Raw genomic sequence first — 11,360 nt, 5'->3', positions numbered from 1 at the left:
GAGAATTTCCGAGATGATTTTGCTGTCTTCGAGGCACTTAATTCCTTTCTTATCTGCTTGGTGCGGAAGAAAAATCGACATTTCAGATAGTGAAATACGAGTTTAGGTAGCGTACGCAGCACATGATCTTTACAGCATCCTAATTGCGAAGTTCTTACAGCAATTATATTTAAATTGTCCAAACACTCAAAAAATATATCACCTCATAAACTATTAGCACATGATAATTTTTCTGCAACAACTTCTTCCACTCATAACGTCACATCATAAACACTTTTCGATGAATAGGTAAGGTATTTACAGCCGTCGCCCGAACGATAGTCTTGGATTAGCGTAAGTGAGGCAGGTACATTAGTTGGTTCCCCGTGCAGAAAAGTTGTACACAGTTTACAATCCGTCACTTTGGAAATATACCGCACTATGTATCCTGCCAAATGATACACCAAGTATTCTTTACCAAAACTTTGTTCATTTAAGTTCGGTATGTTGTTTTCCCAGTCCAGTATTTGAATTTCATCTTCAATAATGGACATTTTTTCCCTTATTTTATTTTCAGCTTGCTTCTTCACCGAAAGATTTTTATTTTTCGGTTGCTTTTCCCAGAGTTTGCATTTGATTAACAAAAGACGTCAGAGGAGATTCAGTCCTGTATTCACAGTTTCCGCCCGAAAATAAAGCAAGTTTTGCTGGTACGGAAATTGATTGCAGCATATGTAAGTGCAGAAAATCCACAGTGGAGGGATGATCATCACAAGTGAACGACCACAATATACCAAAATGGCGTTCTACGGGATCTTGATTAAATTCTCCTGTCAAAACGTACTTGTAATTGTTCTTCCACAAATATTCGGACACTTCTAAAGTACTTTCTAAAGTCACTCTTAAGGACGCTAGCGTTTTTTCTGAAGCGAAGGAATTTCGATTATCTCTAAGGACAGCATTCCATTTTATTAAAGTTGTATGTGCTTCTGATCCTTTATATAGTGCCTCTGCAGGAGTGAATGAATTTAATGCGTCAACCAGGCAGTTTAGGTCCCTTGTGAAATTTTCCGTTGTTTCACTGTCTTCTAACCCCTCTGCATTAATTCTCCCATAAAATTTTATGCCATTAGCCACAGATCTGCTGAACAGCTGCATTGCAAGTCTTACATTCTTTCGTTGGAATGAATTAGGATCCAAATGAGCTTTCATACCGGATAATTCAGTAGATGAATCATGTTAATACACTTTTCTGTAAAATGAATAATCAAAAATATCACCATTATAGTACACCTGCACTTTATCATGGAAGTTATTCCTTATGCATTTAAATATATGTGGTGCGTCTGAAAATGCCCAAAGCTTTCTACTAGAGTTAGCTGGATTGGATATAGAGCACTTAAGATTGTTTCTGTTTCGGAAATTCCTAAGCATTTCCATAACTTTTTGTTAGATCGGCTACCGTCAGATGTAAAACCAATAATTCTGACCCCTGCTTTTTCCAAATCTATGAGCCCGACCCTGTGGCCGAGTGGTTAGCACATCGCCCTGCGACGCCAAGGGTCCCGGGTTCAAATCCCGGTCGGGCTTGGCTGTTGTGAATGTCCATTCATCAATTTCATCATTTCATCACTCATCCCCATCTTCGCAAATTAGCCAAGAGGCACAAAACGCGAAGTAAAATAAACTAAATCAATCAATCAATCAATCAATCCAAATGTATGATAACCTGGATAAGTATTTTTGTGAGAATGCCACCAGGTGTGGCATTCCTGCTAGCATATACTGCTATGGGTTGAATCCAATTATACAGAAAAGGAACAAACATAAAAACTAGAGCATGATTTGCTAATTGATTCTTGCTTTCGTCTGAAGTAAGATTTCCCAAATCAACAAAGCCGTCTATTTTTAAGGAATTCGTGTTAAACTGAATTGCTTCCCTAAGTTTAACTTCATCAAAATCAGCATTCCGCTACGCTCATTCTCATTCTTTTCACTAAAAAAATGTGTTATAGCGTCGATGGCATGGGAATTTACGCCGTAAGGACATTTAAGACCCTTCACGAATTTTCTCAAGTGAGCTTCAGAAGGTAAAGGTAGCAAATCGTGCAAACAGTGTCTATACCTCTTGGGGGACTTAATTTTTAAAAGAAGAGAATCCAGTATAAACTCAGAACTGTATCTCATTACTGTCTTACTTTTCAGTTGGCATGTCTTTAAGATTGTATCAATTACATTTTTTTTGATTTTTGCTAAGAGACGCGAACTGTTTTGACTGTGTGACCGTTGTCTTTAATTTAGCACCTTTAACGCCTTTTTCAAGCAAATTTATTTTATCCTGTGCGACCTTTAGTTTATTCTGCGTTCTAATTAAATTGCGTTTCTTATTCTTAAGTTTTATCTTTAGCAATGCTATTGTATTGCTAGCATCCGCAGTGTGAAGCAAATCATCTTCTACTGATCAGCTTAATGATACATTGCGACGAGTACTTACTTTATTATCATCGGTCCGCAAGGATTGCCTTTTCATGAGAGATTTTCGCTTCTTAACTGTCTTAGAGAGGTATTTGGGCAGATTAGGAAATATATGAGGAACTGCTTCTGGTTTTAATTTCCACCTTTGTCGTGGAATTTCTACTGTTTCGCCATCCACTATGAACTAATCCACTTTCACTAAAAGGTCAGTGGAAAAATGAATATCACATACATAGCAATTATGACTTACTTTTTTTATCTTTTCTAGGGATTGCACTCTCCCATTTTTAGAAACCATTACTGTCTTTAGGTGGCCTAAAATAATGTCTACTGCCTGAAGAACAGCGGTCATATACAGATCTACAGCCGGGTACGAAACACGTAGGCAGCTTGTAGTTTTCGCTCGCTGCTGTCTCAAACACAATAATAATGCGTTGAACACAACACAAACTAGTCACAACGGATCACTCACAAATCTAACGACACTAAACTTTATAACGTAACAACGTTGTCATTAATAAAAGTACACAATGTTATTCTAGCACAACAAAACACAACGCTCTACACAAAGCGCGGCCGCACTGCAAGCAGAAGACGCTCATCGCAAGCGAAGGTGCTGCCAGTGTTTCGGTGGGGCACAGCTCTATTCACTTGGCTTACGGGAAGAAAACGAAGTGCACACACTTTCTCTTCTATACGCTCTGGTTTTACTAAACTCATCTTTATTATCGATTTACACGAGAAATTTTTACCTTTGTTGAAAAACCTTTGAATAGATATCCTATCTCGTTCCAATGTAAAGCTTAGGGTAACCAAATGACGAACGAAATTGTTTAGGGTGGGGCACAACGGGGGTGGCGCCGCAATGATATATATAGCCTTATATACATCATTGTGGCGCCGCAACCGGAAAAGTTTGACAATGAACAGCCCTGTCACTGCAGCTGCCTGAGGGACCACAAATTCTACGATACAAAAAAATATCGTAATGCTGGCAACTCTGCTTGAACGAATCGAGACCTTGTGTCGACATAGATCGACCGTGAACATTTTCGATTCTCGACTCGATCGTGTTATCATAACAACAACAAGAATGGCAGGAGCGCGTAGTCGCGAAGCAATACCATTAATACCAGTGTCCGTGTAAAGACCGGTCAGTTGAAGTGTGGTAAATATTTCGCGGTTTAATAATCATGACACAGTACGATTCAACTGACACAACTAAACCTCCGTTCGACGATGCCGTTGAAAAGAAGACAGGGAAGCAACCTGCTTTCGTTTACGTTCTCACTCTCCTTAGTGCGATCGGTGGTTTCTTATTTGGATATGATACAGGAGTCGTATCTGGAGCTATGCTTCTTGTCCGGTAAGTACGAGAAATGAATTTTATTAGCATATTAAGAATCTTGAAAATGACATTTTAATAATTCTAAATCTGATGCACTTTTCAACACAGTCTTCTCCCATATGTTAAGACGGATCAGCGAGGGATTGTTAGCAAGGCATCTATGAAACGAAGTTCTCATAACTAAAATACACACCTAGCTCCTAATTGATTTAAGAAAATAGCATTTATCCTATCGGAGGTAGCAAAACAACTGGTAGGCGCATGCTTATATCTCTCTTCAATATTTAATAAGTTCGAAATGTATGTATAATGGTTGTTTCAATCGGCGTTTTAAATCATTTTACTTTTTAAATTTTATTTTCCCACCTCTCGTACCCTTGTGTTGGTGTTACTCGTAATCATGTGTCAAGTTTTCTTGGCGGAATTGAGTTTTCTCGTAAAAGAGTAACCGGGAGCAGCGAGAAACTAGTGTGTGTGAGAGTGTAGAGCAAGAAAGCTGTATGTCCTACCTGCTATTCTCTGTGGCATAGCGATTTCCAAAAGCTTCCAGAATGATAAGATTGTTGCTTTACGTTCGTTGTGTATGCATACAAGTAGGAGTATAGATTAATCAACTAGTTTAACCCAGTGTTGTATTATATGAAATGAAGAATCGTAATATTTGTCCAGTAGCGTATGACATCACAGAGTTTCTTCTGTTGTGAAAATATAAATATTTTTGTTGGGTATATTGAACCCAATTTTTTTAACCTGAGTAGTGTTGAAGTTAGCTGCAAACCTGACATAACACGAGTTTACAGAAATTATTCATCTTTGTGTAGCTATTTAGTCTTCAGTGTTGGACTAATCGTAAAAACCGTTCGGTGAGTCCCGAGAATAATATAATTTATACATCGCAACATTCACTAATTTGTTACAGCGATGAAATCATTGCCACTTGCATCTATATTCGCCATGGGAAAATGTAATTTATTGCCCAAAATAATTTAAACATGTTTAAAGTTCAATATTACGTCTATGCGATACTTTGTATTAGTCAACAGTGCAGAACTTAATATGTTCATATGATCTCATCTTCTCAATGTAATTTTACCATGATCTGTGTGTTTGCACAAATCGAAAATAGTTATAAGTTACTGTTGGCACTCCATTTTATTATTTGAATTTCAGTTATGCCATTATCAGAGTGAGGACCATAATGCACTTTGTAGGTTGTCTTGGAGTAGCTAGTGCTATGGATCATCATGATGGAGATTGAGGGTTGCTTTCTGTAACACAAAAATTATTGTTACCGTGGCAATAGTTTTGTTGTTTTAAGCATGTATAATGGGATTATGGGTGGTTTTTAAATTTGTTGTAAAAAAAAAAGAACAACTTTGATTTGCTGGTAAATGTTTACTATCCTTCGGACACCTATAACTTCTGAGTTTCGTCAATTTTTGACATTTGTACTTACCTATCTGCTTCGCGGATCATTTTTTAACGTGTATTCACGTTTTTTGATCAATTTTGTTTTTTTAACTGAAGAATGTACGTTTCCGCAAATGGTTTGTGGGGCTATGCAAGAATGGTGTGTGGGGCTATGCGAGAATGGTGTGTGGGGCTGCTACGCATATTTTTTTTAAACCAATTTTTAACTATTGTAACACCATTAAGCCTTGTTTCCATGATTATGAAAAACTAAATATGCTGACCAAGGCAGTAATTTATTTTATTAAAAACATAAACTAAACGTAATGTTTCAACCTTCTAGCAAGGTCTTCATCAGACTCTGTATCAAGTACAAAAGTAACAAGATACACAAAAAGGGCATTATATATACACACAAACATTACTCCCTCCAGACTATTAGAAAGTTGTTAGGAACTTTCTAGCAGGTGGCTTTCACTTTCCAAACTGTACTTTCACCTAAAAGGCTAAACATAATTACTTTCATATAGAATGTGAAGAGATATTCATATAGAATATCTCACGCTCTTTTTCCTTCATTTTTCTCCCCTCTCCTCTTTCTCTCTTGTCCTTTCCACTCTTTCTAACACCTTCTTCCATTCTTTGTTTAACTTCAGTCCCCCATTCCAGTTCATTATGTCTTCTTCACCTTTCTTCTCTATTTCCTTGGCTTCCTTCCATTTTCTCACTAGCTTTCTCTTCTCCCTTCCTATCTGCTTAGCCTCATCCCACTCTATGTCATGTCCTGTTTCTCTTGTGTGTTTAAATATTGCATTTCTCTCATTACGTTTCGTTTAGTTTATGTTTTTAATAAAATAAATTACTGCCTTGGTCAGCATATTTAGTTTTTCATTAACTATTGTAACTTATTGTGACCCTACCTAACCTAACCTAACCTTACCGGAAATGGTTCGTGGGGCTATGCATCAATGGTTGAATTTCCGCTATGAAACATTCCCACATCACACAAAACACCTTCCAGATGTTAGACAATACTACAGGAACTTATTACGGTAAGTAGTTTCTTCTGTAGAAATCTGTCCGAAGGATAGTAAACTAGTACCGATTTGCTCTTTACTCATGGAATACTTCCGAAGAGTTGTTACATAACACAACTAACATAACCATTTTCAATGCATACGTGGTGCTTTTTTCCCCTAGGTTCCGATTGTTTAATTCCGAATTAGTCGTCATACGTGGGAATTTTTTACATGGCTCGATTTGTATTTATGCCTGTTAACATGTACTTCAGTCTTAGTGATTACTTACTAAGCCTTGTCTGGGAAGCAATTTTTACCTTCCATACACTCCTATATGATTCTTTGATTACTAGTGTGTAAGGGGTGACCTTCTGGTAAGGCACCCAAATGTCAACCTCACTTCTGCTCTTTGCAGGCCAACGAGTCTCAGGCATATGGACCTACAGCCAGTATAATCCTCTGTAGGACTGGGTGTGTGTTGTCCTGTGTTTTGTCCTTATATGTGCTAAGTACCCCTTTACAGCCTTAGCTTTTAACCCAGGTAAGAATATTTTAGAATTAGAATTAAATTCTTTTTTTTTATATATTTATAGTAAGGGGCTGGGCTTCGTATAACATGGCAGGTGCAAAATAACCTAAATGGTGATCAATTGATCACAATCAATCATCTTGTCATCTTGGTTGCGGACGTGCATGGGGTTTGAAGGCATATTCCGTCACTAATGCTTCTGTTGTTAGGTTAGGCGGGTTGGTTATAGTGCTCTTAACATTAAAATAACGTTCCTAAATGCTTTCAACACCTGATAACTATTGTGACCCTACCTAACCTAACCTTACTGGAAATGGTTCATGGGGCTATGTATAAATGGTTCGTGGGGCTATGCGTCAATGGTTGAATTTCCGCTATGAAACATTCCCACATCACACAAAACACCTTCCAGATGTTAGACAATACTACAGGAACTTATTACGGTAAGTAGTTTCTTCTGTAGAAATGAAGAAATCTGTCCGAAGGATAGTAAACTAGTACCGTCAGTTTTCTATGGTGACACATGCAATATTGATGTGAAAGTTACAATAACCACTGCTACAAAATACTGTGGTTTTGATTTATTGATTGATTTGGTGTTAAGTCCACTTTATGCACAGTAAGGCTAATTGGGACTGGACCTACAGTTTAAAGTGGAATCTGAACCACTATGAGCCTCCACCGGGTAACGAACCCGGGACCCCTTGAGTACAAGGTGGTGACGCTACCACTGTGCCATCGGGCAAAATACTGTGGTGTATTCACACAGAAATATGGTACTAGTTTGGTATACCATTGTGCACTGCAAGAATAAAAAGCACTGATTATACCGGGTGTTTCATAAATAATTGATTGGTTACAAATATTTATTGCAAGTTAACTATTGAACGTACATTAATGAAACCAGTCCAGAACAATCGAGGAACGCAATCAGTTTGTGCATGTATATTTTGTTAAGCTTAGAGTTCACATCCCTGCCGCCAGGTGACACTCAAATCAGCCAAATCACTCAGTGTTTTGTGCAATGTTCTGATCACCAAGATCACCTTACCTTACACTGTGTGACTTCTTTTTGTGGGGTTTCATCACACACAGGGTATTCGTCTAAGCGATGCCATGTGATATCGCAGCCCTAAGCAAGCATATCATTGCAGCATTTTGATGCTATCGGCAGGCCCATGTTGATGCGAGTGTGGCAAGAAGTAGACTATCGTGTTGATGCATGCTGTGTCACCCATGGTGCACACATCGACCATTTGTAGGTGTAAATAAAAACTGCTTGAGTTTCTCATTCAATAGTTTACTTGCAATAAATTTTTGTAACCCACCAAGTATTTATAAAACACCCGGTACAAATCATATTCCACAGTAGAGCTAAATTTGAAACCAGAGGGGGTGTACGGTGTCTAAAGGAGGCGAATTCCTCCACATCCCTTCGTAAAAATACTATCCTGACTTTTTTTTAAAATATTAATGTTTGTTGCACTGAAATTTTGTAGCTGACAACATTGTCTACAACCATACCTATTATTAGATTTCTTTTTTTCAAAAAGGAGATGACATTTTGTGGTTACCATTGTCTTTTAGTACTGAAAAAAATGGAATGTCCGAAAAGTAGTGGAAATTTGCAATGTGCTTTGTATTTTATTTATTTTTATTTTATTGCGGAGTCATCAGTGTAATATGCTACAAAGCCAGATATCATAGTTTTGAACCCTCGACAGGCATGGATAAATCACTGTGTTTCATTGTTATTTCTCTTATCCTCATCATTGGAACTAGCCCATGTAATTCTCATTATTACAATGAACATAAAAAAGCAGAAAGAAAGTTTATGTAACATTCATGCTTTTCCCTTTACATGAACCATTGATCTGAACATGCAATATGCATGATATGCTAGTTAGCATGCTAACATGTATTTCCTACGATATAAGTTACATTCTGTGGATACAGAGGCCAATAACATAAATTATTCCACTTTGAGAGAATCTTTCATAGTAGAAATGCAGAACACATGTATTGTGTTCCAATCAAAGATTGAACTTGAGCCACAGTAGCTATGTTAACCCAAGTTTTGTTATTGATGCATGATGTCACTATTAGTTACATACATAGGTATCTTACTTCTGTTATATTTGTCTGTCAAAACTGCCCATTCTAATTCATAATAAACAGCAATGGTAATGTCATGGTAAAATACTGCCATGCTTGTAATGCAAATTTTGGTGGCCGAGTGCATTGAGTAATTAATTTTAGTGGCTCTGTGTGCAAATCCCATCCATCATATGGGAGTTCATTTTTGTTTGTCTCCATATCCATTACATCTAATCACTACTCATTCTCATCACTGCAATTATCATAATAATTGTCACAGGTTGATGCTGCTAATAATGTCATTTTGAGCCACTAATATTATTGTGTACCTTGGTTCATATTTGTACTCTGGCAACTCTCAATCACAAATACTGGTACTGGTCAGTGAGCATATGCCAGTTACGCTGTGCAATTGTATACTTATAAAAACACAAAGCATGTCCTGTGTGCTTAGAGTGTTTTAAGATGTTGAGTTTGATGAACTTGAGTTTTAAGTCCATTTTATGCACAGATATACTAATCTGGACTGGACCTACAGTTTGAAGTGAAATCTGAACCACTCTGTGCCTCCACCAAGGTGTCAAACCTTAATTACAAGGTATTGACATTAGCACAAAACAATTGAGGATACCTAGGTTAAGATGTTAAAAAGTTGCCTTGGTGGCAAACCACATCGAGTAGTTGACTCTTGATCTTGCTGCATCAGTTGTGAGTTTGAGTCCTGGCATGGAGTGGGTGCTCCCTTGTTTTTGCTCCATTATTTTCATGCACCATAAATAGAACTAATTGCAGTGCGCGGTGCTCATTGATTTGTTTTTGCTTGGGGCAGGGGTTGGGGGCAGTAGAAAAATGGAAAGTATTTCCAATTGGTGTTTGTTACTATCAGGGCTACCATTGTGACAGGTGACCCTGAGTAAAGTATATACACTGTGGACATGATCTGAGAGGAAAAAAAAATCTCCTGCTTGTTTATTCTAAAGGGGTCCCGGGGTTGAAACCCAGTGGAGGCACATAGCACAGTGGTTATGGACCCACTTTAAACCATAGGTCTAGTCCCAATTAGCCTATCTGTGCATAAAGTGCACTTTTAAAACAACTACAACAATAATTCTTTTATTCTACATGCCTATTCTTTTGATGTTCTTGTGTTGTACATAGTGCATCATTATGTAGCACATCTGCATTATAACATGCTTATGCACATTTGCTAAGGTGAATATTCAGAAACATAATGTTGCTCTGTTTAATACAGAAGAGTTTGTGTGTGTGGTGCAGTCTTGATTAAAAGCAAATTGTAACTTATCTACAGGAAATTAATTTTCATTGATCTAAGCAGGTCCAGATTGATATATGTTGAGGCTCGGGGCTAAAAGCATGGGGACCTTCCACTCCCCCTCTATACACATATCTTTTAACTTTTAGCAAAGATATGTCAGATAGTTAAATATATTTTTGTATTTTTACTATATTTTAAATCTCATTTGGTCATTTCGTGTCCCTTTTTGAAGCAATTTCCCCCCAGCAATGGCTCCTTTACTGCCACCTCCCTGTAAACTACAATTGATGATTTATCTCTAGTGCACATTTATTTTCCTCTTCCTGTTGGAGTGTCCTCACTCCAATGAAGAATGAATTAACTATTGAGTGCATGATAATGTTCATTTTATTGATTATTCGCTCTTGATGGTGATGCAGGATGGGGGGACAAAATAAAATGGAAACATCACTCCATGGATTAAGAAAAAGTTGCTACTTATTCCTCCTGCCTCATCTTTTATATGTAGATTATCCCTTATAGTTTAGTGATAATGCTGTTGCCTTTCAATCAAGAAGTTCCACGTTCAATGGTGGGACTACTGCAATGTGGAGACACATTGTACAGTGATTGGAATCTCATTTGATGTTACACATTCTCTTATCTCTTTCCCCTTTACTTTTTATTGTATGTTTCTTTCTACTTTTTGGGCTTTTACCTCTGTGTTCAGTATTTTTTTTTACTTACTCTCTCTCTCCCCCCCGTCTCTAATATATATTTTTCTAGGCTTTTCTCTTATTTTGTTTTCTGTCCCTGTCTCACTTCTTTTATTTAATTTAGTATTCTCTGTTTCAGCTTATTATTTCTCTCCCCCCCTTCCTGTGCATGTATTCTATAAAATATTAATCCTTATGGTCATGAGGTCACTAGCTTCAATTTTTTTTTGGAAGGGGGCAAGAATAGACAGATGTTTATAAAGTTCTGGAGGGGAACATGTAATAAAAAACACACTTGAGTTAAGCAAAGTAATTTTCATTATTATTATTATTATTATTATTATTATTGAACTTTTAAATTTACTGTAACTTTGCTCTTCTAACTTTTAGATTAATCGTAAGAAGTATATGAATAATTATTACTTTTGTAGATGAAGTAAATGAAATATCTAATACATTGAAACACAATAGAGAAGGCAATCGATATTCAGATTCTAGTTATTATGAATATATGTTGAGTTACTTAATTCTT

General features: G+C 37.1%; 1 protein-coding gene across 4 annotated transcripts in view; it reads left to right on the top strand.

The window, feature by feature from the left end:
- Positions 1-3,554: 3,554 nt before the first annotated feature.
- The window catches only part of LOC145984132 (proton myo-inositol cotransporter-like), a 326,090-nt gene continuing 318,284 nt past the window's right edge, over positions 3,555-11,360 (top strand). For all 4 annotated transcript variants that reach the window (XR_014441282.1, XM_083117572.1, XM_083117571.1 and 1 more), the window contains exon 1: positions 3,555-3,820. Coding sequence is in view for 3 of the 4 variants with exons in the window: in XM_083117572.1 (XP_082973698.1) it covers positions 3,648-3,820 (173 nt within the window). In the remaining variant the exon portion in view is untranslated. The remainder of the gene's footprint in view (positions 3,821-11,360) is intronic.

The sequence above is a fragment of the Lepisma saccharinum genome, chromosome 2 (genome assembly GCF_977018435.1).
Source record: "Lepisma saccharinum chromosome 2, izLepSacc3.1, whole genome shotgun sequence".
In the NCBI taxonomy this organism is placed as follows: Eukaryota; Metazoa; Arthropoda; class Insecta; order Zygentoma; family Lepismatidae; genus Lepisma; species Lepisma saccharinum.
This window is presented reverse-complemented; position numbering and strand designations above follow the sequence as displayed.